At 45.5% G+C, this 25925-nt stretch overlaps 8 protein-coding genes and 1 long non-coding RNA gene across 10 annotated transcripts; 4 read left to right on the forward strand and 5 right to left on the reverse strand.

The window, feature by feature from the left end:
* Positions 1–7956: 7956 nt before the first annotated feature.
* On the reverse strand, positions 7957–14636 carry LOC9657595 (kinesin-like protein KIN-12E). The gene is made up of 27 exons (XM_024685909.1): positions 13798–14636; positions 13556–13711; positions 13422–13505; positions 13256–13366; positions 12996–13202; positions 12852–12941; positions 12734–12804; positions 12616–12690; positions 12476–12563; positions 12363–12421; positions 12254–12317; positions 12140–12205; positions 11988–12089; positions 11864–11935; positions 11705–11805; positions 11577–11652; positions 11458–11523; positions 11302–11403; positions 9194–11254; positions 9032–9139; positions 8856–8983; positions 8716–8800; positions 8595–8669; positions 8343–8543; positions 8189–8287; positions 8033–8134; positions 7957–7984 (listed from the first exon to the last, which is right to left on the reverse strand). The coding sequence occupies exons 1-26, from the start codon at positions 14413–14415 to the stop codon at positions 8111–8113; spliced, it is 4989 nt and encodes a 1662-aa protein (XP_024541677.1). The 5' UTR covers positions 14416–14636; the 3' UTR covers positions 7957–7984; positions 8033–8110.
* A 134-nt stretch (positions 14637–14770) lies between these two features.
* On the reverse strand, positions 14771–17938 carry LOC9657596 (protein SDA1 homolog). The gene is made up of 15 exons (XM_024685784.1): positions 17535–17938; positions 17302–17478; positions 17119–17243; positions 16930–17059; positions 16722–16871; positions 16605–16658; positions 16457–16552; positions 16343–16402; positions 16221–16295; positions 16121–16174; positions 15961–16062; positions 15368–15907; positions 15209–15307; positions 15039–15146; positions 14771–14985 (listed from the first exon to the last, which is right to left on the reverse strand). The coding sequence occupies exons 1-15, from the start codon at positions 17901–17903 to the stop codon at positions 14839–14841; spliced, it is 2286 nt and encodes a 761-aa protein (XP_024541552.1). The 5' UTR covers positions 17904–17938; the 3' UTR covers positions 14771–14838.
* Positions 17939–17971: 33 nt separating this feature from the next.
* On the reverse strand, positions 17972–18577 carry LOC9657597 (mitochondrial import inner membrane translocase subunit TIM14-1). Its single transcript, XM_002980891.2, has 3 exons — positions 18497–18577; positions 18268–18446; positions 17972–18219 (listed from the first exon to the last, which is right to left on the reverse strand). The coding sequence occupies exons 1-3, from the start codon at positions 18554–18556 to the stop codon at positions 18063–18065; spliced, it is 396 nt and encodes a 131-aa protein (XP_002980937.2). The 5' UTR covers positions 18557–18577; the 3' UTR covers positions 17972–18062.
* A 29-nt stretch (positions 18578–18606) lies between these two features.
* LOC9657598 (60S ribosomal protein L34) lies at positions 18607–19247 on the forward strand. The gene is made up of 4 exons (XM_002980794.2): positions 18607–18714; positions 18775–18854; positions 18918–19027; positions 19086–19247. Exons 1-4 carry the CDS (start codon positions 18636–18638, stop codon positions 19183–19185), a joined length of 369 nt encoding a protein of 122 aa, XP_002980840.2. The 5' UTR covers positions 18607–18635; the 3' UTR covers positions 19186–19247.
* Positions 19248–19259: 12 nt separating this feature from the next.
* On the forward strand, positions 19260–19741 carry LOC112350124. Its single transcript, XM_024685787.1, has 3 exons — positions 19260–19375; positions 19424–19548; positions 19677–19741. The coding sequence occupies exons 1-3, from the start codon at positions 19284–19286 to the stop codon at positions 19691–19693; spliced, it is 234 nt and encodes a 77-aa protein (XP_024541555.1). The 5' UTR covers positions 19260–19283; the 3' UTR covers positions 19694–19741.
* A 292-nt stretch (positions 19742–20033) lies between these two features.
* LOC112350123 (pentatricopeptide repeat-containing protein At5g27110-like) lies at positions 20034–22939 on the forward strand. 2 transcript variants are annotated; one of them, XM_024685782.1, is made up of 2 exons: positions 20034–20173; positions 20237–22939. In XM_024685782.1, the coding sequence occupies exons 1-2, from the start codon at positions 20090–20092 to the stop codon at positions 22859–22861; spliced, it is 2709 nt and encodes a 902-aa protein (XP_024541550.1). In that variant the 5' UTR covers positions 20034–20089; the 3' UTR covers positions 22862–22939. The 2 variants fall into 2 exon arrangements, with proteins under 2 accessions (XP_024541550.1, XP_024541551.1); XM_024685783.1 differs by lacking the exon at positions 20034–20173 and having other exon boundaries at positions 20413–20525; positions 20612–22939.
* LOC9657015 (PTI1-like tyrosine-protein kinase At3g15890) lies at positions 22854–24406 on the reverse strand. Its single transcript, XM_002980892.2, has 4 exons — positions 24122–24406; positions 23908–24052; positions 23574–23836; positions 22854–23502 (listed from the first exon to the last, which is right to left on the reverse strand). The coding sequence occupies exons 1-4, from the start codon at positions 24235–24237 to the stop codon at positions 22881–22883; spliced, it is 1146 nt and encodes a 381-aa protein (XP_002980938.2). The 5' UTR covers positions 24238–24406; the 3' UTR covers positions 22854–22880.
* LOC112350125 lies at positions 24310–24816 on the forward strand. Its single transcript, XR_002993656.1, has 2 exons — positions 24310–24413; positions 24488–24816. It is a non-coding gene; the product is annotated as an uncharacterized LOC112350125 (long non-coding RNA).
* A 51-nt stretch (positions 24817–24867) lies between these two features.
* On the reverse strand, positions 24868–25331 carry LOC9657599 (V-type proton ATPase subunit e2). Its single transcript, XM_002980893.2, has 3 exons — positions 25207–25331; positions 25100–25147; positions 24868–25019 (listed from the first exon to the last, which is right to left on the reverse strand). Exons 1-3 carry the CDS (start codon positions 25302–25304, stop codon positions 24950–24952), a joined length of 216 nt encoding a protein of 71 aa, XP_002980939.1. The 5' UTR covers positions 25305–25331; the 3' UTR covers positions 24868–24949.
* Between the last annotated feature and the right edge of the window lie 594 nt (positions 25332–25925).

Raw genomic sequence — 25925 nt, forward strand, 5'->3', positions numbered from 1 at the left:
TTCACCCCTTGACCCGTATTAGTATTTGGACTTAGTCTTTGGCTCGATCTCGGACCCGATTTCGGATCCGACTTCGGATTCGGGTTCGGACTCGATCTCAGACTCCATCTCGGACCCGATCTCGGACCCGACCTCGGACTCAACCTCGGACTAGGTCTCGGACCCGATTTCGGATCTCGGACTCGAACTCGGTCCCCGAGTCGGTCTCGGACTCGATTCCGGACTCTATCTCGAACTCGGTCCTAGAGTCGGTCTTGGACTCGATCTTCGACTTGGTCCCATCCGATGAACTCTTTGTCATTTTGGTCATGCTTTCGGGGTTTCTTTAGCCTACGACACCTCGGCGAGTTGGTTCCTTACACACGGCTCAATCTTTTGAGCCACGCGAACCTCATCCAGAGAAGGTAGATCTTGCTCTGCGCCCTGTGGACACTGAACGTCAAGGACAGCAACCGCCGACAGCACAGAATCCTCATCTAGAAAATCCACAAATGCTGGAACAACAGGTTTGTCAGAAACATGAGAAGTGAGTGGAGAAGGAAGAGGAGCTCGAGAAAGGGCATCAGCATCAGCCATAGAACTCCCTGGGCGATGAACAACATCGAAATCATATATCTGAAGCTTCAAAGCCCATCGAGCCGTACGACCAACCAGGTTCTTCCGCTTCAATAATGAAGTAACAGCAGCATGGTCACCTTCAATTAACGTCCGAGAACCATATAGATATGCATGAAGTTTCTCGAAACCTCAGATTGCTGCTAAACACTCCTTCTCCATCATGGAGTAGTTCATCTCCGCTGGTTGTAATGTAAGGCTTATGTATGCAATGGGATGGCGTTGACCAGGCACACTCAAGCTCTTTTGCATCAACACACCTCCAAGATCAATGTCAGAAGCATCCACGCGCAAAATAAAAGGTCGAGTGTAGTCAGGATATGCCAAAACTGGAGGAGTCGTCAATAGCTCTTTGAGATTCATGAACGCTCACTCACAATCCGGAGACCAGATGAAAGATGACGTTGATGACTTCAGCAATGCTCGCAATGGTGTAGTGCGATCGAAAAGATGATCCACAAAACGACCGAGATACTACACCTTACCCAAAAAGTGCTGCACATCATTCACACACTTTGGAGTAGGGAACTTTAGAACAGCCACAAGTTTGTCAGGATCAACTTGCAAACCCTCACGAGAAATACGGTACCCAAGATAAGTTGTGTCCTTGGACCCAAACACGCACTTTGACCGCTTCAACTTTAAACCAACGTCGCGTAGCTGATCCAACACTTTACAAACATCACAAACGTGCTCCTCCCATGTCCCCTCCGAGTGGATCAAGACATCATCAATGAAGTTAGCTGTCACCTCCGGCATATCGCAAAGAACCTCGTCCATCATCCGCTGAAAAGTTGCTAGAGCATTGTTCAAACCAAACGGCATCACCAAGAACTCGTACAAACCAAATGGTGTACGAAAAGCAGTCTTAGGAATATCTTCTTCGGCCATCGGTACTTGCCAATACCTAGAAGCAAGATCTAGCTTGGTGAACCAACGACTTCACCCCAGACGATCCAAAAGATCAGCAATGTGAGGAAGAGGGTACACATCCGTTTAACGGACGATAATCAATGCAGAAACGAATACTCCCATCAGGCTTCGTCACAAGATGAGGTTCACATGCCCAAGGACTCCGCGACTTCCAAATAACACCCTTCTCCAACATCTCCTTGACGTTTGCACGTAAAATCTTGATCTCCTTGGGTGACCGACAACGAACAGGAACCTTGATTAAATGAGCATGACATGTATGACGTGGGATGACGTGTGGCAATCTTGGCCCCAGACAATAGGTCAAATTCAAAGAGATCAGAATACTCCTTCATGAGCTAGTCAACAGCTGCAACACATAGATCATCGGAGGGATCGGAAAAGGGAAGAGCAGAACAAGATGGAAACACAAGAGGAAATAGTGGGGGAACAAAAGTAATGGAAGCAGAGGTAGAAGTAAATGGACGAAGAGGTACGGAAGTGAGAGGAATAGATGAAACATAAGGAAGTATGAAACAAGGGGGAGAAGCCTCAAAGTCACATTTGGCATGATTGCGCTGCAACCAATCCATACCAAGAATGAGGTCAAAAGCTTGACTCGGCACCACCTGCAACGACTGCAACTCAAACTCGAGATCGCCCACACGCATAACCAGGTCCGCCTCATCTCGTGCACATGCATATGTATGGCTGTTGCCATAAAGAATGAAAACTGGATCCGCCGCATGACGCAAGTGTAGACGACAACGTGTGGCAATAGGTCGAGCAATAGAAGATAAACTCGAACCTGTATCAACCAACACGGAGAGAAGAATAGGAGACCTCTTGTTATAAAAACGAGCTTGGAAAGTAAACACTAGATGAACCGGTGCCGAGTGAACCCCTTGATGATACTCCCGAAAGAAAGATGGAGGGGTCACTAACTTATTTGCGCAAGATCCCTCCATTACTCGCGCGACTCCTTGTTTCCTGAATGCACCTCGGTATCCAAACCTTCCACCGCAGCAGCACCAACGGGACGTTGCTGACGCCAAAGTCTCCACCTAAGAAATGGAGGTCGCCAATCCGGAAAGCGCTGACAACACCGATAAGTATGACCAACTTCATCACACGCCCAGCAACGAACATCACGGCCACGACCACGTCCTCGCCCTTGTCCTTGGACTCGAGTAGCAGTAGCATCAACCTCCATTGGAACAAGACTATCACTCATAGAAAGTGGAGCTGAAGGACGTGCAGTGAGAAGTGGAAGAAGCGACATCTCATAACGTTGTGCCAAGCGAAGAGCATCGTCAAGGGTGGTAGGAGCAAGTGCATACACAAGGCCAACAAGATTTTGACAAAGTGCTGGCCACAACATTCCTAGCTTGATCTGCTCCAACATATTAGGCTTCGCACGAAGCAAAAGACTTCGGAAACGAATGCCAAATTGCATCACTGACTCAGATGGCCCTTGGCGAAGACGATGCAATTGTTGGAAGGCATCATCACAATCGTCGGCATGTCCGAAGGTGCGTTTGAAGACGTCCGGAAGAACACTCCAATCCCCACGAGTGGCCGCACTCAATCCATTGTACCACTGCAATGCCGTCCCTTGGAGACACGTGGGAAACTCACGCAAACGTCGAGCATCATCCCAAGAATGATATGTGGCAATCACCGTGTAGTGATCGAACCAATGGTACACATCATCCCCAGGATTCCCACGAAAGAACTCCGGCTGAACGCGAGGATTGGCACCAAGAGCAGGAGGAGTTGGACCACGTGCCGTGAATGCCGCCATCAATTGAGTTTGGTTGTTCAATTGCAAGTGCATAACATCAAGCAAGTGAACCAACTGCTGCTCTAGAGTTAAAGGAGGAGATTGCGGATCGGCCATGAAGATGAACGAAAAAGAAAAAAGCAAAAGAAGAGAAATGACAAAAAGCTGGAAAGAAATGGTAGATCTAGACAATGCAAAAAGCTAGATCTAAACCAAAATCCTGAAAGGAAAGAACAAAAGAAAGGAAATGGAAAAAGCTAAATCTAGACAATGCAAAAGCTAAATCTAAACCGAAATCCCAAATCCAAGCACTCCCCATGGACAATCAAAGGTGCCCCTCACTTCCACCAATGTGAGTGCATGGAATATGGAACAGAAATACAGAAATGTGCATATCAATTAGCCCAAAAACCCTAGCTTATATACAGGAGCGAGTGGTCTGGATTGAAACCAATCCGACGGCTACCAAAATCCCACTACGCTAATATTAGTATACGGCATTGTAGCCGTACACTTGGCCCTCACAAGTAGAAAAGAGTTTGATGATATTTCTAAATAACTAGAAAATTCTAATGACTGAACAAAAAGAGAAAAAATATATATATTCCGCATCTTCTTGAATTATAGATATATAAATATATATCATAATATAGATATGTATAATTAAATCATATAAGTTAATATTACTTAAGAGTCTTACTAAGTTTGTAAAAAAGTCAAATTTTATGTTGATAGTAATTTACAAAGCTAAGAATAGATACTTTTAATGCTTAACTAATTTTATAGAATTGAAAATTTTGTTATAAATTTTTTTAAATAAAGTATAGCTAAATAGTGAATTTAATTTTAATAATTTTAATAAGTAACTTATAGTCTAATTTAATGGATTCTAAGAACCTTTAAATTCTTAATAAATATTAACTTTTATAGTTGGTAATAACCAATGTAGTTATAATTACCCCTCTAACACCATATATAAACTCTCCAATTAGAAGATGTATAATTTAAATTAAAAAATATTTAACCCTAACTATGAAAAATCTAAATGTTATTCACTTTAGTTGTTTACAATACATAAATTTACAATGAAAATTAAAACCCTTTAACTAATTAAAAAGGGGTGTGCACTCTTATTGATGGGTCTTTTTATTCTATATTTAAACCCCGATAGATACTCTATTAAACTGTCCTTTTTTATTATTTACAGAAATTTATTATTTTCAATATATATTACTAGCATAATAAATGTTATTTTTAGTCTTTATTGTTTTAAAATAAACATTATTATTTTTAAAACTTATTTTATTTTTAAAAATATCCATAAAAAGTCTATAAATATTATATTTTCAAATTTAGTGATATACTCAATTTTGTGCAAGGATTAAAATTTTTAAACCTGATACTCAAACAACTAAGTGGCTTAGTTTTTATGAATAAGGGAACTAAAAGTAGAAATAAAGTAAAAATATTTAATATATTATATAACTAATTTAATAATGTAGTCAATTATGTAACTAATCACATATTTATAATTTTTACATTACTAATAATTTAGTAATTATATTTTTTATAAATAATATTTTAAAAAAATTTAATTAACTCTTTCAGTAAATGAAAATAATTCCTCTATTATGGAACTACTTTAATTTATGGTCTTTAGTAAAACTAACATGCATTTATATAGTATATGGATATTATGAAGAAATATAATATTAGTTTCTTTACATGTTTATTACTACTTGGTAAATACGCTAATATTAATTAGTAGTGTTAACATAAAAGCATGCTAAAAATCCTCCTTAGGTCTACTATAAAGCTCCTGTCTACTTGCTGTAGAAGTGAGTATGTCTGGATCTCTAACCCGTTTGCAGCAGTATTTTATAAAATAGAATCTTGGGAATCTCTGCTGTAATATATTTTTGGTTGATCCCAATCAAGTTATGAAGAACAGGGGCATGGGAGGAGTTCTTTATGTTGTCCAGTCAGTGTCAGAAAAATTGACATTGAGCTCTACCACCTTAGTCTCAAGCAACCATACTATTAAAGGAATTTGTGACTCCGATTAGGAATGTGTCTGAATCTAAAGCCATATCATAGAGATTTTAGAGTCATGAGAGGGTGATGGAGAAGGGATTAAAGATTTTGAACATTACTCAAAAAGAAGATTTTTGAAAAAAGTGGTAGTAGACATGAATGTGGAGAAAGATGAATGGAATGTGGTGTGAGAATGGAAAATGGTTTGAGGAAGATGGCTGGATAGCCTCAAGGTTGAGAATGGTGGTGCAATCTATGATATGGACCTCTGGCAATGATATATTATAAATCATCTTGTGAAAAATTATTGTGAAATCTAGAGCAAGCAAAGGGTTGTCAACATGTTAATTGTCATCATGATTCTTTGCTAATAATAATTTGCAAATGTCTCAAATATGAAAGGTGATCTTATATAATATTCGACATTTCAGCTTTCTCGAATAACAAACCTTTCCTCATTAACACTTAGACCCAGATGAGCAAATTGTGCCCAATACTAAAAAGGTACTATCAAACATTTATGTCCACTTACCTTAATTAAAAAAGACATGAAAGTACTTAATTTAGACACTTTTACTGGTATCATATGGTAGGATATCCATCTAGCTACTAATGTCTTGTCTTCTTTGGCAAATCCAAATTCAAATGTGCCTATGTGTGCACAAAACAATAACAAAAATAGTGTTGAATAGTCAAGCTAAAGGTGAATATCTTGAAGAAGATACCAATAGATATAAATTCTTTGGCAGCTAAAACATATAAAACATTATATCAACGATGGGAAAGTTACTGCTTTGCCTCCTCTTTCTTGCAGTATTTGCATTTTCTCAGCCACCAGCACCACCAGCACTTCGAGCTAGTGTGATCTACACTGCAAACCCCTATGTTCTCAATGCAAATCAATTTTCCCGCATTCTAAGAAATATTCTAAGGTATGCCATTGTGTGGTTCCAAGATGGCGAAACTTATCCAGTTGGGGTGAGAATTTTAGTTGTCAATTTCAGGCGATCCAGGTTTAGAATCATAGTTAATCTACATATTTTAGCTCCAGGAGCTAATGGCCCAGACACCCTTTTACCTTTTACCTGCACCACTGACCCGACCAGTCCCTTTGGCTTTCGAGGCCAAGATTTAAGAAATATATTTCAAATAATTGTAGGATCCATACAACAAAATGCTAGATCAGATCCAGACGGGAGAACATTTTGTGGAGAAATCAGGGTTGTATTTTTAAATCTTATCATTGAATATGCCTTCTCAGCCATCCTTCCTAATGAGGGAGTACTACATGCGAGTTTTATGTCCACATTAACATCAAATTACAGTCACAACCATCCTTTGCAGGTAATCCGTTTAGGGAGGAGTGATGATCAGGATGATCAGAACTGTTGGCCATTCTCATCATCGCTCTTTGGCCATAAGGCGGATAGAGTTGGTTCTCATATCAAATCTGGGAACAGTTTAGTCTCGCCAAATCGAAAGTTTAGACTAACCATGCAGATAGATTGCAAGCTAGTGTTGCGTAGGATTGGCGAGAATCCCATACTTTGGATTAGCCAACATAAGTATAAACCTGGGCAAGGTTGCTACGCGCATTTGCAAGAAGATGGTAACTTTCTTATCAAAGATGACAAGGATTCTATTTACTGGGCAATTGATAGATATTGCAACCCACAGCCCTTTTGCAAGGTCACAACTACTTTAGTTGTTACCAATGCTGGAAATGTTTTAGTCTTTGATGGGGAAAATCAAGCCCTCTGGAAGGCTCTGGAATAAAATCATACAATTCACAAACTCTCTACAGAGCTTACTTAGCTCGCTAGTTGGAGTATTTTCTCTTTCGCCTCTCTCCACCGCTGCTTCCACTCGTCTTGATGGAGGAGGAAGAAGGTTGATGCGGGAGGACGAGCAGTGATGGTGGCGCTGGAGCTGGAGATGGAGCGGCGTGACCAATGTGCTGGGGAGCCGGAGGAGCTGGAGGAGCCGATGGTGGCGCCGCTACTGCTGCTGTCGATGCTGGCGCTGTTGCTGCTTCTGGCATTGGACGCGGAAGGACGTGCTTGAGACGATTGCTGCGGTAGTGCTTCCAAAAGTAGAATTGTTGTCTGTGTGCTAGCTCCTGCGCACAGCCAGATGGATTAGAGATGAAAAGACAGTTCTGTGTTACCTTGTTGGCTGGGTGTACCATTGCAGCTCTGAAGTGAGAGCTTTGGAGAAGCTCGAGAAAGAACAAGCAATGAGGGTACCTGAGCAAGGAGTCCGTGAGCTAAAACAAACTCAAGGAGCTAGCGAAGTGTTGTCAGAGTTTTCTCCAAAACAAGCTTACATTATGAATTTCGCGTACTCTGGGCGACGCCAATACTGCAAGTACTTGAGATAATTTACAAACGCTTCATCGTCAAAGTAACGATTCTGGGCGAGGTCTGCAAAAGGCAACAATCACCCATCAGCGATCACAAAGCCAAAGCAGGGAAACAATACGTACAGTGAATGTAGGTCGGGTTTGCGAGGCACTGGACGAACTCCAGCTCCAACAAAAATCTCTGCCGCCCTCCATCGACCTCTTCACCACTCTCCATTGCTAAACCCTACACATCTTGGAGCGCATATTCTTAGCATATTTTAAATCGCTTTATTTCTCTGCAAACACGACAATTATGAATCGTAAACCAGGAGCAAAAATCTTACCTCTGTTCACTCTTTGGAACGCCATTCTTCTCGAATCTTTACGCTAAAAAATCTGTACAAATAAATCTCTATAGATCGCTATACTTCATCTGGGTGTACATGCTGAGCAAAACAAACAATCAATTACACTTGATAGAGCCAAGTAAAAATCCTTACCGCGAAGCTCGCAATGTCGTGCTTGACTTCTAGTAAATCCCTCACAACGTCGTAAGTCATACTCTCGGCCTGAGCTAGCTTCGTGTTCAGCATAAATACCTGCAAGATTTTCCCGAGTCACGAAAGTGAGTGAATGAGCTCTTCACGTTTCTACCTCTTTCTCACGAACTGTGGCCGCGGCCTCCAACTCCTCGATCCGTCTCTTGTTTGTGGAGTGCTCTTCATTACTTACCCCTAGTCCAATACACTTGAACGGGGAGCCCGAGCCTTTTGCTTTGACACAGGCCTTTTCTGGTGCACGCTGGCACGGTTTTGGCATACATCTCGTCTCCAGTGACGCTTCTAGTCGCTTAATCTGTGAATACAGCACAAGTTTAAGCTAGTTGTTCAAACGAATTCTTTTCACCTTTCTCCGGTACGCGCTAGCTTCTTTAGTAGCTGTGTCCATAAGTTCCGACACATGCTTGCGCAAGGAATTTATCTGCAAGGAAAACATCAGAACAGCAATGGAAAGAATGAACACATACCTGGACGTCTTTTAGAAGGCCCTCCTGCCGAAAATTTTCTAGTTCTTCGTCCAGGCGTAACAGCTTAATCTTGTCAGCCGAAATACTGGTAAAGAGTAAGTGATCAGACACACTCAGCACGTAAAATGAATACAACGTACTCAGAGTAGTCTGTCGCTTGAACTAGCATCTTGGTTCTGGATAGCTCTGCCCTTAGTCTCTGCACTTCCATTTCCATGTCTTCCTTCATTATCTTCTGCATCTCTCCATCCCGTTTAATAAGACCGATCTGAACGAAGACGGGTTAAAAACTTGCAGACAATAGTCCCCATTTTACCTGATTTTCCATAGTAGCGATCGTACTTTCTAGCTCCTGCACAGACCGCTCAAGAACCTTGACCTCCTCTTCTTTATCAGTGGAAAGAACTTGGCATTCCTCCGCTACCTGCAAAAGGCACGCAGATTAAGTATGAACCACATTTTCCTCAAGCTCAAGTACCTTGCGAGACTTCTCTGCCACCATTTCTAGTTCATCCATAGCGAACCGCGCTTTTTCAAGCTGCTCCTTGACCTTGCATAGCTCGGCGTGAAGTTCATCCCTTTCCAACAAAAGGACGCCCGAATCAAAATCCCCCTGTGACTGCAAAACTTTTCTTTCCACCAGGGAGCTCATATCAAGCAGTTCCGAATCCAAGCTCTGAATCAGATGTCGCTTATCTTCAAGGTCCTCCTCCAATCTTGTGTTCTTCAACTCTAACTCTTCAATAAGCCTTTTCTGTGATCTGTTCTCCGTCGACAGGTAGCCCGTGGTTTCTTTCAAAGTTCGGAGCTCGTTCTCAACCGACGTGAGTGTTTTCAGTAACTTAAGAAGCTCAGCCTCTGCACCATTGATCTCGTTGGTTTTTATGTCGAGCTCTTCTTGCATCCTGTTGTTTTCGTCCTGGAGTTCGATCTTCTTTTCGTGTGCTTCAGAGAAAGCCTCCTGCAGTAGGCTGATATCGTACTCTAGACCCTTGACAAGCTCGTTCTTCCTGCGGATTTCTCCAATCAGCAAATCCGTCTCGTCCATCATCTCGTACATCTTGTCTCTCAGTTCCACGAACTCGCCCCTGACATCGTCGCCAAAACTGAATACAGTTGACATGATATCTGTCAGGTTGTCTTGGATAGCCTGCATTGTAGTCTGGACTTCATGCTCTGCGTCCGTGATGGCGTCGACCGTGTCGCACGTAATCGTTCCAATCTCCTGCTTGATAACCTGCAAGTCGTTTTTCGCCTTATCAAGCTTGCAGCTGAGAGCCCTCTCTGGTATGGCAGCTACTTCCGACACAGATCTTCTCACGTCACCGTGTGCACCAGATTTGGCAATCTCGTTGGCCTTGACAAGTGCGTTGAGCAGCTGCTCGGCCTCCTGAAGCATATGCTGACTATCCTTGAACTTTTGTAGTATGGTCGCCGTTTCTTTACTCTTGGCCGCAGCCTCCAGCTTCGCTTCAGTCAACTCCACCAGAAGCTCCTCTTTCTCCAACCTCCAGTCATTTTCCTTGCTTTTGTCCACCTCGACGCTATTGCCTCTGCTTGCCAGGATATAGTTTCGTGTCAGCTCGCGGACCACTACGAACGCCACGTACGCCTTTTTCTCTGCTTCTCTCAGCTGCTGGTGGTACGCGTCAACTTGAACCTTCAGCTGATCTGCCTCCGATACCTGTTCCTTCTGGTGGTCGCTTATGGATTTCATTTTCTGTTCAGCTTCTTTGGCAACACATAACGCCTGATGGAGTTTGTCTTGGAGAGCTCCAATGTGTGGACTGTACTGTTTCGAAACCTCCATGCTCTTTCCATGAAATGACTCGCGTATAATATCCTCCATTTCCTTTGCAGCAGCTACAAGTGCTTGGTCCCCCTCGGCAAGAAAGTCGAACACCTTGGACGTGGCATCCTCGCACTGTTCCTTGATCTCCCGAACTTCCGTATCTCTTTCTTGAAGTAAACTGTCATACGCTCTAGCCAATCTCGAGTTCTCTTCTGTAAGGCTGTCGGACTTGAGCTTTGAGTTTTCAAGCTCCTCAACCAAGCACGCAACTTGATCGTTAGCAGTCTTGCATTCCTCCCGTGCCTTAGCAAGCTCCTGGTTCATGCTTGCAATAGCATTTGCCGTTTCAGCTTCTACTTCGGATCGTGTATCCTCCATCTCTTTCTCATGAGCTAGCCTCAAGGCTTCTTCTCCTTGAAATAGTTGATTCCGCATACGAGCATCCTCAAGCTCTCTTCTCGTCTTTTGCAGCTTCGCCTCGAGAACCTGTTTCTCTTCATCGTCAACGTAGCCGACAAGAGTTTCAGCAGAAGCCCGAATCTCAAGTTCTCTTTCCAAATCGTGGAGCTCGTTCTTTTTCTTCACTTCCCAGTTAACTAGCCGGAGTTGGTCCTTTGCTTTCTGCTCCCGGGCTTCAGACTTCGTTAGTTTCTCAGATAGCTTATTGTGCTCTTCCAGGGACGGTTCGAACTCGCTAATCAGAAAAAGCTGCTGGCTCTCCATTTGCTCTTGTACCTCTCTGGCTTCCTGCAAATGTGAATTAAGCGAAGATTCGCAACACTTATTCAGCAAACCTTTAATTGTTTCTTTAGCTCTTCTATTTCAGAGCAATAGTTTTTAGAACAGTCCTCCAGACTTCTTATCCTCGTGGCTTGTGCTATTCTGCTTTCCTCGCTCTAGAAAAGCGCAAGTGAAGCAAATTAAACGAACAGAAGCCGGGAAGTTGTTACCTCCTTTAACAAGGCTTCTAGATGAGTCATGCTCTTCTGATGTTTTCGTTCCAGGAGTTCAATTTCCTACATGAACATCACCTTCGAATTCAGTGCAAGAAGGACATGCGAACGTATACCTTCAGATGTTCTCTCGTTTTTTCTTCATTCTTTTCCTGTGAGGGACAGGATGCAGCTTCAAGCTCGGCAATTTGCCTACTGAAAAAGGAAGACGACGCATTAATATGAGAAATGTGAACGAAAATACCTCCTCAAATTTTCGTTCTCTAGCTGGTACTCCTGTAATTTCCTCTGATAACTGGCATTCTGACATGAATTTAACTCTAGCTCAGCTTCAAGAGACTCCCTCTGAATGGAATAAGTTTTTAATCTTTAAATTCGTAAGTGAAACGTGAAAAATAGATACCAGCTGGTTAAGCTTCAAAAACTCAGCCGATAAAAGAGTGTTGATGTCTCTTCTTCTCTTGGGAGTGCATCTCTGTAGTTATCAATGAATCGCAGCCCTTCCTATAACAAATGAATTTTATTACCTTTCGATGCTCACTAGAGAGCACATTGTCAGCGTCACAATCCTCGGAGGATGGAGATGTACATGTCCCACTAGACTGAGAGCGTAAGCGGTTCACCTCTTCCTGAATGAATCATCACATACAGATGAAGGATAAAAACCGAACACGCATACTTTGAGTTTGTAAATTTGTTGTCGTAGAACATTAACATCACGCGATGTATCTTCGTTTACCACGGCCTGCCCCAAACGAGTATGGAGTAAAGCACAAACTTTCATAAAACGTACATTATTGCAGATGAACTTCGCCCTTTGTGCAAACTTTAACGTGCTTAGTGTGTCCAAGGAACAGCTGCAATAAAATGCTTAACACGAAAACAGTAGCAGTAAATCGTACCAGATCGAAGGACTCACGGTGCTGATTATCATTGTTTTAGAGTTCCCTCCTAAGGAATCCTGTTCCAATATTATCAATAACAGATCAAAGAAAAATAATGGACTCGACTAAACCTGAAGAAGATACGTAAGCTTTGAATCACGATATGGAACATGTCTTTGCTTTCCATTAGCAACGTCCACTAATACCATAATGACGAGCCTAGAGAAAGAAACATAAGCAGATGATGAACGAGTTTTCGAATCATGCTCACCCAAGCGTTGATAGAGATTTGTTGATATTCACAGCCTCTTTCAACCTATCATTTTCAGCGCCCGAAGACTTCTGCCTGCAAGAGATTCAATCAACCCCGTAAAGCACGAACAACGTACCTCTCAGAACCAGCTAGATCAACCAAGTTTAGCCTTCCGTATCTTCGATTAATTACTGCCTCTCGTTCCCACTGTAGAAGACGTTTTAGTGAAAATTGGTGTACTACAAAATGCATACCGTGCTTTCGATAACGCAAGTCAAAACACTATGCGAGCGGCTACTCTCCCTGTTCATATTCGTAGCAGCAACCTTGCGGTTAGATGCTCCCTGTAAGTAAAAACATGAATGCCATTTAAGTCTTAACCGGGGCTTGACAAAAACCTGAAGCAGAAGTTGCGTGACATCTTTCAAGCAGTTGACTTCAAACTCTGAAAGGCTTTCGACATAAACACCTTTCCTTGCATCCTCTCTCACTTGCAAGTTCGTTGATGAAGGTTCGAGAAGATCAGTAATCTGTTCGTTGTAGATTTCCAGGAACGAGCATCTACATGTATATCTAAGGTTTTCGTCTTTACGACCTTGTTCTTCCTGAAAAGAAAAACATTAGAGGCTTCAAAACTTACCCAGAAGGATAATCTTGCCTTTCGGATGGTAGAAAATAGGTGCTCAAAAGCTCGAAGAATCAGACCACGATTCTCACTATCTTTGCTAGTGATATCACCAAGCATGGTATGCGTCTTGCCACTACCAGTCTGCATTTTCCATCTTAATTTTAAATACTAAGACAACGTAATAAAAACAGCAGACCTGGCCGTAAGCAAACACACAACTGTTGTACCCTCGCATACAATTTTCAACCATAGGCATTCCAGCAATTCTAAAGAGCTTATCCTGCCATGTCAAACGTTAGAAAGCAAGCTAGACAACGTAGCTTGATCTACCTGAGTGATAGCCTCGCACGCAACATGATCAAATGTGAATCTGGTGTCCGGATTTCCGAGCCAGGTTAAACTATGAGCACTATCTTGCCTGATGCATGTATCATATCCTTCTGCAGCAATCTCGTGGCTACTCAGTGGTCGAATTCTTATAAGCACCTGAAAAACACGCGGGAAGTTGCAAAACCGAGGAAAGAATGGAACTTTCAGCCAGAAGAGAAAGTGACAATGATATAAAGTAATACCTGGACACTGTGCTCCAGCCAAAACGAACTGTCTTCCTCGAGATCAAAAACGGGTTGGCAGTCTGGATGGACGGCCGCAGAATTAAAAACTTTAGAGCTGTTATGTCCTGCCCTCTGTGGAGTGGAAGATCCATACTTCAGAGATTTGGAGATGATCTTCCTGGGCGTGGCCGCATCATTGCTGCTTCCGGCCGTAGAATGGCAGTCCTTCTCGGGCTTTGAGCTACGAGGAGTACCTGCCTTATGCGTGCTTTGATGAGGGTTCTTGGGTATCCCTGGCTGCTGTGGGCGATGACTCGCTGGCTCACTCTCGGCTCCAAGATTCTTGACTTGTCTCTGGTACCAAGAGAACTTTCCCTTCGGTCGCTTCTCGGGAGTAATCAAGAGATTCTCCGGGACATTCTCGGAATGCGGGAACACGGTCGCGAAGCTCATGCTACTGCCCTTCTTCCCTCGGGGCGTGGCGCTGCTGCTAGGGCCTGTTTCTTGGTGATGCGAGGACGGGAGCTCGTGTTCCAGGAGATGATCGCGATCCGTGTGGCCGCTTCCCGGATTATGCTTGGCCCCGCCTCTGGGAGAGCTCCCTATGAGCATCCGGAGAGGAGAAACCTTCGGCATTCTTGAATCCTAGCAAAATCTACCCCTACACTCGCTGCTACCTCGCGCAAGGCGCTGCCGCTGTCGCAAAACAGACCCCCGGCGCTCGATCGAGCGCACCCTGGCCTGCCACGAAGAACCCTAAATCGGCAGCGTGGGCGCCTGGCACGCTGCAACAAATGCCCCAGTGACTGAGTCCGGGCATTTTTCGTCTGGGCCTAGATTTCCATGGATGGGGCAGGTTTAGGGCTTTAGTTCCTTTGCACGAACGCAGATCGCGCGGCTGGATTTAAAAGCTCGCAATCGAACGGCTGTCGTGCACGGGCGGCAACGGTCGATTGTTGTGGGACCCAAGACTTTATTTTTGGCCAGAATCGAAACCGAAACCACTGGCACCAGCTTAATTAATCTGGTAGCGTGCTTTTAACATAACCAAAGAATACTTTATTTCCATGCTTTCTTTCCACGGAAGTTCTTCGTCAATCTAGCCTTGGATTTTCGATGCTCGCGAGTTCGAGCGGATTTCATGCGCCGAGCAGCCACTGGGAGGTTCTTTTTCTTCTCTTTTTGGCGATTACTCAAGCCTCCGGTCTAAATCCAAACAAACAAAATCTAACGAGTGAAATAGCGAATGAAAAACATACCTTTCGTTTCTTTACTGCTGCTCGTGAAGTATAGGTGCCTCTGTCGTCCCTTCCGGCCTTGGACGAAGCAATTCTCTCTTCTTTGCTTTGCTTTCTTCGTATGTTTGCCTGCAAAGTAAAGCAATACAGAGTGAGCGCTTCGTGCTGAAAGAAAGAAATGAAGAGCTTACCTCTAGTTTTGAAGGATCAAGCGGACGTTGGTTTTGTGACTCCGAAGCGATTTTCCTAAGCCCGTGATTGGAGAGGGCATTTTCAGCTTCTCGCTTGGCCTAAAAAGGAAGGAAAAAAGAAAAAGTGAAGTCAAAGTGGTACCGAGTGATGATAAGTACCTGGATCTCTCGAATTCGTCGGAAGTCTTCGTTTGATAAAATGCCATCGCCAGAGACCTCGTCATCCTCCAGTTTGCTACCCGCAAACCTTTTAAGTTGGCTCAAGCTCATGTCGTCAAGGTTTGATTCCTCGCCGTCCATTTTCTTTCGCTTAAGCGTCGCAACCTGTTTCATTTCGCCATTCTTCAGTTTCTTTTCCAAAGTCTCGGGCACATCTTCATCTGACCCTTCGTTGTCATCTCCACTGTCTTCATCATCTTCGCCTTCGTCATCTTCTTCGTCTTCTTCGTCGTTGTCATCTTCTAGCTCTTCTCCACTGCCTTCACCCTCCTCCTCGCTACTTTCTTCTTCCTCTTCTCTTCCACTTTCGTCATCTTCGTCTCCACACTCTCCACTATTGTCTTCGTCCTCCTCTTGCTCCGCCAAAAGCTCTACGCCCGGCACGTCGGTGTGAACAATGACTTTACCAAAAGCCTTTGGTTCCACGGATAAATCAGTGCCGCGACCACGGTGCTTCTTCATTAAAAGTGATGGATTAACCTGTCAAATAAAAATTTGTGTCTTTAGTAAAGACTTCCAGGCACTTAACTAACCTGGCGATAGAGTCCAATGATGGAGTTCGCAGCGGCAGATACTGCTTTTTCTCGGGATTTTTTGTACATTGAAAGATCTTCAAGAAGGTCTCTTGTCATGATCTGCACGAAAGAAAAAACGGTGAGAAAAGGAACGAGACTTATGATACGATGATCTCACCAGTGGCATCCGAGCACAAATCTCACGAACGGTGTTTAGACCGACGGCAATAACCTGCGCTAGTCCATCAGCAACATAAAAACCATGAAAGATAATTTACCTCAGGCCGCGAGCGATCATGCACAAACGAGTTCACCAGTTGCTTCAGCAATGGTTCTACTGCATCAACTGGAACCTAAAACAAAGTGTCAGAAAGGAACTAAAGCGTGAGTATCGGCTCACCTTATCGTGGCATGCCTGAACTGCGGCCGCAAGCAGCTGAGTTTCATCTTGTTGGTGAGGCTGCAGGGAAGTTATAATATTAAATCGGAATAGGGAACTAGTCCGCAGACTTACCGACACATAGCGCTGTAAATGAGGATAGAAACTGAGTAGTAAAAGCTGATGCATCCCCACGCATCGCGAAATAACCATAATCATCATAAGTTTCACCTATAGAAACAAAGACATATCACCATCTATGAATCCCAGAAGGTTTTCTTACCTGAAATTTCTCGTTACAGTTTTGCAAACGCGCAAACAACTTCTCCGCGAATTCCTTGTTTCACAATACGTAGTGTTTTAGCAACTTCCGAACCGAGGTGAAAAACCAGTGACTAACCTGTGGATCTCGCAGATGCTCGAGAGGTGCAAAGCTTCCTTTTTTTTCCTCCTGCGCTTTTATCCGCTGCTGTTTTTTCAAGCTACGGATGGCCCTCTCTATCTTAGCTTGCTTCTTCTTCTTGCTCGAAACCGTGCCTTTGTGTTGTGACTAGAGTTCACCGAAATCGAACATTTCAATAGTGCGTGATAAATCAGCCAAACCTTACCTTGTATATGGCTTCCTTGCTCACACCAACAGCTCCCGAGGGTGTGTCATCTTCTTGATCGGACTCGTCGCTGTCTTCATCGTATTTATTTTCGTAGCCATGAAGAAATTTCAAGGTAGCTATCATAATTCTACGAAAACAGTGTCAAAATGGCAGCTTGAACTTAAAGAAAACTTGAGCTGAACTCACCTCGGAGACTTGTGGAAACAAGCGTTGCAGATGGCATTCGCAGTTTGCGGATCAATCCACACCTTTCGCCTGTAGAGCTCGCAAGTCAAGACGAAAGCATGCTTTGCACGAGCTTCATCGTCTTCCTAAACGTTTTAATGTCGGTGAGCGCTCGAAGCAATAAGAAAGTAGAAAAGTGCATACCTGGATTACTGGAAAGATGATGTTCTGCAAGGACCTGTTCTTGGCTTCGTTCCTGTGCTTGCGATTCATGCGAGAGATGTTCTGCAAAAGGTGGGAGGAGACAAACTTTTTGAGATTTTTGTCTCCTGAGGATTGAAGCTTTATCATCACTGGCAAGACTTCCACGAGAGAAATTTTCTACCAGAAAAACGAAAGGTTAAAGACCTTGTGTAAATTTTTTTTCACTTCCTTACCTCTCGATTGCGAAGAAGAATGAGAGCTTGCGCAAGGTGACAACGCAAAGACGATGGAAGACGATTGCTAGCATTCTTGAGTAAATTGAGTAGCTGATGCGGAAATCCAGCCAGCTGCTTGGGATACGAGGGCGTAACATGAGCTAGAAACATCGCCATATCGCCCAGCTCCTTGGCGGCCGCGTGATCGGGCGCCAGAGCGGCAAACGAAACGTTCCCATTCCCAGCATCCGGCGCCTCCAGTTCAAGAACACCCAAGCACGCCTTGAAATGCCGCAGCTGCAAATCGAGCTCTGCCTCATACCCGCCGGGATCCTCCTTCATTCGCGATTGCAGCAGCAGCAAATCGGCGTGCGGAGTCACCTCCATCGCGCACTCCAAGAGCCCTAAAATCAGACCAGAGTGATAAACCCTAAACTCTCATTGGACGGCTAGCATTTAATTCCAAGGTTTATTCTCCTTTATTCCCACCGATCGAACGGTCACTATTCATCTTTAGCAAAAATCTTTGTACACAGACACCTAGCTTTAGAATGCCGATCCACTTCCCCTTCTCTGCCCGAGCAACACGTCCTTGGCCTCGTTGATCTTCGTCGCGAGGTAATCGCTCCCTCCAGCATCTGGATGATTCGCGACCATCACTTTCCTGTGCGCCTCTTTGATCTTCTCCTGTGCGACGCTTTCCCTGTCCGCCAGAGCTTTGGACTCGAATCGAGAGAGGAAAAACCCTTACCTCACGCCAAGGATCAGCGCGGCTTCTCGTCTCGTCATCGTCGGCTGGAAACCGCCCTCGTAGAATTTTCGCAATCGCGGCACTGCCGGTCGCGTCCGGAACGCGTGCCATGCCTCAACCCCATACTTCCCAGCTATCGCAGCTGCGGCGATCGCAACTCCAGCAATGAATGGCGTAGCCTGCGACATTGGGGCATCAGCACGCTGATCGATCGATCCCATTCACTCACCATACTTCCCTGGCGAAGCGCGCTTCGCTCGCTCGTAATCCCTAACCCTAAAAACGCCATAGCCAGAAAATGGACGGCGGAGATCTTTTGAGCAAGAACCCTAAGCCCTAATTTCTCTTGGCGAGGCGGCGAGAGAGCGATGGCGCAGCGGCTGACTTACCGGAGGCGCCACAGCTATGCGACCAGATCCAACCAGACCAAGGTCGTGAGAACGCCAGGTAAGTCTCTCCTCCCTCTCTCTCGCTCTCGATCGATGCATTCTCACGGATTTCTCTCAGGTGGGCGTCTCGTCTACCAGACCGCGACGAAGAAGGCGAAGGGGCCGCGATGCGCGATCACCAAGAAGCCCATCATCGGGGTAAGGCATTCTCGATTCTCTCGCTTTCTCGCCGCTTAGCGCTAGCTCTTTGATCTGTGGTAGGTTCCTCGTCTAAGGCCGATGGAGTATAAGCGCTCTCGCATTGCCAGGCACAAGAAATCCATCAGCAGGGCCTACGGTGGATCCATGTCCGCGTCGGCAGTGCGCGAGAGGTAAAGTATCGATCGATCTGTCAATGGGATCTCTCAAAAAATACTTTGGTTCTTCCAGGATCATGCGAGCTTTCTTGGTGGAGGAGCAAAAGATCGTGAAGAAGGTTCTCAAGGTCCAAAAGGCGAAGGAGAAGCAAGCCGCCAAAGCCCAAGCTTAGAACGATCTAAAGAATGTGGCCTCTTTTTTTGTTTGAAATTTTAAAGTCTCGACGTTCTCGTTCTTAGGGTTTTAGATAGGGTTCTTGCGGAGGTCTTGATGGCGCTGGGGAGAGCGCTCGCCTCCGCCGCGAGGAAAGCTGCTGCCGATTCCATTCCAAGATCCTACATTGCGTCTCGATCGGTGACAAGGTGTAGATATTTCGTGTTGTTTTCGATTCCATAGCCTGAGTCTCGCAGATTTCGAGCTGCTGCCTCCGCCGCGGCGCATTTCTCCATCCCTTTCCACAATGCGACCGCGCAAGCTCGTTTGGTCGCGAGATTGAGCGCTGGAGGGAATTTCACTTCGTTTGCGTTGTTTCAAGGTACGTGAAATCGTGAAATTTTTTTCTTGTTTTCCTGAGCATTCATGCATGGGAGTTCGTATGTGGAATTTTTTTCCAAATCTTCTATGTTCATGCCAAAGTATTTGTGTGTGTGTTCGTGTGTGTAGATGATGAAGGCACATAGTGATGTTTCCAGCGCCCCTAAATGACACTGCAATTTTTTTTACCTGCTTAGATGATCTTGATGACACCTGATGGTGCGGCTGCCTTGACGAATTGTTCTTGATTGCTGGAGAGGCTATAGCTGCTTTTCATCTTTCATTTCTCTTCTCGTTTTGAAAAATCTCTCACTTTTTCGGCTCTCATGATCGCGGTGTGTTGTTAGAACTCGGCTCAGCGCAGCCTCGATGATTCCCGGGGTGAGTAAGCCATCGCGTCATTTTGTCCAAAGATGACTCTTAAACGTTTTTGAAATTCAAGCTGAGATTGTTTCATTAAGGTTCGCTATTCATTCATTGGGTTTTACTTTGCACAAGTTGGGCCCGTCTGGAATGGTTCTTCACTTTCACTGTAGGCACAAATGGTGAAAGCCAATACTGAGGAGCAGCTATGGCAGCTATTCTTTGAAGACCCATCTTCCTGGTGGGACAATAGAACTGTGAAGGTACTTCTTGGTTCTATCTCATAAGTACTGAATAGATATCTTCTGTCTCTTTTCCTTTTCCAGAGTAATCCGAGATTTCCAGACTTCAAGCATGCAACAAGCGGAGCTAGTCTCTGGATCAATTCCCGGACTCCCAAATGGGTGGCACCAAAACTGTCGACTCTGACTCAGACATCGTGCAGTGAAGTTCAGTTCCGAAAATCATGTGTTGGAAGCTCGGTGAGGAAGAAAGAAGTTGGCAAGCACTCGCTGGCGGCATATCTCAAATTGCTAGACGATGGAGTAAAGCCGGCTACTGGGTCAATCCTCGCTGCGTTGAAGGTCTGTAGCAGCTCACGAGATCTCCAAGCGGGTAAGAAGATTCATAAGGACGTAGTTGACAGTGGTGAACTCTCCAACATATTCATCTCTAACACTTTGATTGACATGTATGCAAAGTGCGGGAGCATGGCTGAGGCTCGGCAGCTGTTCGACAGCATGAAGCACCGCGACGTAGTTTCATGGACTGCAATTGTCCAGGGATATGCAAACTCTGGGGAAGGGGAACTGGCTCTCAAGCTTTATTCAAGAATGCAAGAGGAGGGCCACAAATCCAACAGAGTCAGCATCCTGGCTGCGCTGAAAGCGTGTGCTAGTCTGGCAGAGAAAGAGGACAATGAACTTCTCGGTGGCAAACATCTCAAGGTGAAGTGCCTGGGAAGGGTCAGAGCTTTACACTCTCAAGTAACTGGCAACGAGGCCGAGCTGGACCTTTTCGTGGCGAACAGTCTGATCGATGTTTACTCGAAGTGTGGGAGCATGGCAGATGCTCAACAGGTTTTCGACAAAATCCTGCATCACAGTGTGGTCTCCTGGAACAGCCTTATTCAAGGTTATGCCGAAAGCGGACAGGGTGAACAGGCACTAGAGTGTTACGAACTTATGCAACGTAGAGGCTTCAAAGCGGATACAGTGACACTCGTAGCAGCGTTGAAGGCCTGTGCTTGTTTGGCAGAAGGAGAAGAGAGAAATGGGAAGTTTGTCAACCTCCACAGAGTGAGAGCCATTCACACTCTAGCGGCTAGCAACTGTTTGGTGGACGTTGTCCTGGCGAATACTCTTGTTGATTCTTATGCGAAGTGTGGGAGCATGGTGGATGCTCGTCAAGTTTTTGAGAAAATGGAGCAGCATACCGTGGTTTCGTGGACAGTACTCATTCTCGGGTATGCTCAGAACGGGGAAGGCGAAGTGGCACTGGAACTTTATGCTCGTATGAAAGACGAAGGTTGTGCAGCCAACCTCGTGACAATCCTGGCTGCTCTCAAAGCATGCACAGGTGTTGCTGAGAAAGCGTTCTCTTCAGGAACAGTTGCCAGGACGGAGTGCATTTGGAAAGGCAAGAGTATCCATGCTGAAGCTGCCAGAATTAGCGTGGAGATGAACCAGTCTGTGGCGAACACTCTGGTCGACATGTACGCGAAATGTGGCAGCTTGGAAGATGCTCTTCGAGTTTTCCAGTTTATGAGGCGTCACGACGTTGTCTCCTGGAACTGTCTCATACTTGGTTTTGCCAAGTGTGGCAACGGAGACGCGGCTCTTGAGATGTTCTCGTGCATGAGGGACGAAGATCATCCTCCGGATCGCATTACTTTTATTGCTGCTTTGAAGGCCTGTGCGAGCTCTGCTGAACAAGAAGAAGCCAAGCTCGTCGACGGGAGAGCTGTGAAGCAAGAGTGCTTACAACGAGGCAGGGCTATTCATAAGAGAGCTGCAGAGAGCCTGGACATACTGGATCCGGCAATGCTCAACACGCTGGTGGACACGTACGCGAAGTGCGGAAGCATGGGGGATGCTCGGCAGGTGTTCGAGAGTATGCAGGAAAGGAGCGTTGTTTCTTGGAACTGCATAATTCTGGGATATGCACAGGCAGGAGAGTCCGAGATTGCTCTACAGCTTTATGCAAAGATGAGAGACGACGAAAACTCGTGTTTGCCAGACGCCGTGACTTTCACAGGTGCTTTCAAGGCTTGTGGTGCGCTGGGGGCGCTGGAAACAGGGAAGCAGATCGAAGCCGACGTTCGTAGTGCCGGACTTGACACTGACACTATGGTGCTGAACTCTCTCCTCGACTTTTACTGTAAGTGTGGGAGCATGCTCGAGGCCGAGCGGGTGTTTAGCTCCGTTTCTGCGAAGACGCAAGTTACGTGGGCTGCACTGATGGCTGGCTACAGCTCCATCGGACAGACGCAGCGCGTTTTTCAGCTGTTCGAGGACATGCAGCGGCATCGAGTTCAACCTGACCATGTTACGTTCCTCACACTTCTCAGCGCGTGCAGCCACGCGGGGCTTGTGGACAAGGGAAAGGAGTACTTCCAGGCAATGAGCTCCAACAAGTTTGGAATAAGTCCAAGCCGGCAGCATTACTCGTGCATGGTGGATATGTTGGGCCGGGCAAACCAGCTGGATGAGGCCGTGACCATGATCCAGAGCATGCCGGGCAAAGCAGACGTGGTGATATGGATGGTGCTTTTGGCCGCTGCTGAGAAGTGGAAGAACGTGGATGCTGGGAGGCTGGCTTTCGAGTCACTCATGAAACTAGATGCGAAGAATGCGACGGCTTATGTGCTAATGTCCAACATCTATGCCGGTGCTGGAATGCTCGAGGAACTGGTCCAGATACAAGACATGTACAGGCAAAGTCACCACTAGCGACCAATGACGTTCCGGCTTACTTCCTTCGCCTACGAGGACCTTTTTCTTCGGAATCAGACTCGACTTCCTTGACCAGCTGCTGCTTGTTCTCGTTCTCCTCCATTCTCAGCTTCCGGAGATCGCCTTCGATGGTTCCTTCTTCCGGAATCGACCTCGACTTAAGCATTGCTACCACCTCATGCATCGTTGGCCGGTGCTCTGGCAAGTTCTGTGCGCACAAGGCGGCAACCTGGATCATCCTCGTCAGCTCTTCTCCGTCATACTTCCCCTCCAGCTTGGGATCCGCGAGCTCGTCGAATCTTCGCTCCATCACCAGCGGTGCGGCCCACTGGATGATGCTCCGCTTCTTGCCGGGACCAATCTTCTCGATCGGCTTTCTACCCGTCACCAGCTCCAGCAGCAGGATTCCAAAGCTGTAGACGTCGCAGCTCTCCGAGACTTTCCCCCACATTGCGTACTCAGGTGCTAGATATCCCAGCGTGCCTTTGACGCGGGTGGTGAGATGAGTGACGCCGTCAGGGATGAACTTGGCGAAGCCGAAGTCGGCAACCTGAGCTTGGAAGTTCGAGTCGATGAGTATGTTGCTGGCTTTCACATCTCGGTGTATGATATGTGGATTGGCAGTGTGATGCAAGTACCTGAGAGAGCCACACAGGAGAGAAGAAAAGAAGGTATGCACGAAGCTGTAAGAGGTTTGAAAGAAACTTACGCTAATCCTTCTGCAGAACCGATGGCGATTTCCACTCGCTTCCTCCAGTCGAGGAGCTTGTCCGACGAGAAGTGACCGTGGAGGTGCGACAGAAGGCTCAGGTTTGGCATATAGTCGTAGACGATCAATCTCTCCTCGCCCTCAGCGCAGTAGCCACGCAGCTTTAGCAGGTTTTTGTGATGCAGCCGTCCCAACGTCTCAACTTCCACTGCGAATGACATCTCGTTGGTGGTGTTCATCACTTTGAGCCTCTTGACGGCGATCTGGAAACATGAGGTAGGGAGAGAGACTCAAGGCTCTTCTTTTGCTGCTAATCAAAGTTTTATTTTTTCACCTCAGATTTGTCGCCAAGCTGGCCGTAGAAGACGCTCCCAAAGCCCCCCTCGCCGAGCTTATTCTCATAGCTGAAGTTGTTCGTGGCGAATTGCAGCTCCTTCAAGCTAAAAATCTTCCACGTCCTGGCGCTCTCGTCGTCGTCCCTGGACAAAAGCCCCTCACGGGTATGAATTCTGCTGGCCGGCACAGAATCAATCAATCCCTTTACTCACTTCATACTCCTTCCAGCGTAGCAGCATCCGGAGCTCAGCCTTTTGGTTACCCAAGACATATTCATTCGCAACTTCATCACTCGCTTGCAACGACTGATGCTGATGATCATATCCATCGTCTCCTCGCCGTCATCACCATCGCAACAGAAGATGAGAGCCAAGTCAATACAGCGCTTTGTGCATAGTGCAACATACCAAGGGCCACAGCTGGCCGGGTGCTACACAAGGAACAGTCGAGCGAACGCTATGAGCTCTACCACCATTAAACTAATCGGATACTTCCAAGGAACAGGTTTGCTAAGACCGATGCTTTGTTTTGTGTCGCTTTTGATTGTTCCCCTGGATCTCACCACCGCTTTCGTGCAGTATTCTCGCTTCTTTTCTGGCCAAGGATGTGCATAAAACATCCAGGGGGAGCTCGTCGCAGGATCAGCGAAAGAAATATAGAGCGCGGACAAAACTTTTGGTAATTTAGCGGCGCTTAGACGATCTTAACAGGATCGAACACGTCCTTCCTGTCCTCGACCCAGGGATCTCGCAGGTACGCAGTGGCAAAGTTGCAATCTAGAAAATCTAGAAGACGAAGACTCTCTTCGTCGAGTTTCTTCCTTGCAAGTTTGGAAAAGCTACTTGATCCTCTGCGTTGATGGGTTTGGTGTTCTCTTCTCTCAAGGTAATGCTCTTTATATCTTTTAGAGTGTTCTTCTATTGTATCTTTCAAATACAGATGGAAGAAAACAAGTAAAGCTAAAACAAAAGACTTAAAAAAAGATGAGTTATTAGAACAATTTCTCTACAAATATTCAATACACAAACCAGAAAAAAAATTCATTCACCCTCAGAATTGAGAATCGGTCTCACCAGAGGATGCATTTGTGCCATGTACACAATAGCCCACCTAGAAAAAAAAAAAAAACCAAAGCTCCCATCCAGAATGAAAAAAAAAAAAAGAGAGAGAGAAAGGCAAGAAGAACTTACAAGAGCCAGCAGCAAATTGCAGCAACAATCACCAATGTGATGTGTAACCTAGGTGGGAGTGTGAGTGAGATTTTGGCCAAGAGGTTCCAATCTAGAAATCTTCTTACAGATTTGCGGAAGGCCCCTTGTTGAAGAGGACGCGGACACTCACAGATCCGAGCAGCGCCGCAACGAGGAAGACAAGGCTCGTCTCCGCGAAATTCATCCTGCAAGATAGGGAATAGAACAAACCCTAAAATGTAAGCTTTTGTCTTTGTCTCACTTCGTTTGAATTCGTTTGACTTTGCACGCCATTTTAGAAAACCTGTAGTGCACAAAACTCACTACGTACTAGTCTATAAACTCACTTCAGGGTCAAACTCAGGGTTCACTTCCATATCTTCATTTAATACCATTTCTTCCTTTTCTTCTTCTTCTTCTCTACAAGAGGGTGACGCAGTGGAGGAAGTGCTCATTTGAACAGTCTTCCCATAGGAAGTTATTGTGGCTCTTGGTTTCATATGACTTATGTGAACTGGGATGTTGTTTGATATTGCTCAAAATGCAGACTTGGAATGGTGGGACTATTTAAAAGCACAAAACGCTATTATATTTGGTGTCTAATATGTTTTTTTTTTTTGGACAAAACTCAAGCAACAGATGTAACTCTCCAACAGGATACAAAAGTCAATGAAAGCTATCCGTTGCTTCTTGTGTCTGCAACCACAGTCCACACTCTTCTCTCCATCAAACAGCTCTCTTGCCGCCTTTTCCCCCTTGGGATGACAATAGCAGCGACTGTTATTACAAAGACCACCACAACGTTTTCAGTCACATAGTAAACATA

Source organism: Selaginella moellendorffii, unplaced genomic scaffold (genome assembly GCF_000143415.4).
Source record: "Selaginella moellendorffii unplaced genomic scaffold, v1.0 SELMOscaffold_46, whole genome shotgun sequence".
NCBI classification, from domain to species: domain Eukaryota; kingdom Viridiplantae; phylum Streptophyta; class Lycopodiopsida; order Selaginellales; family Selaginellaceae; genus Selaginella; species Selaginella moellendorffii.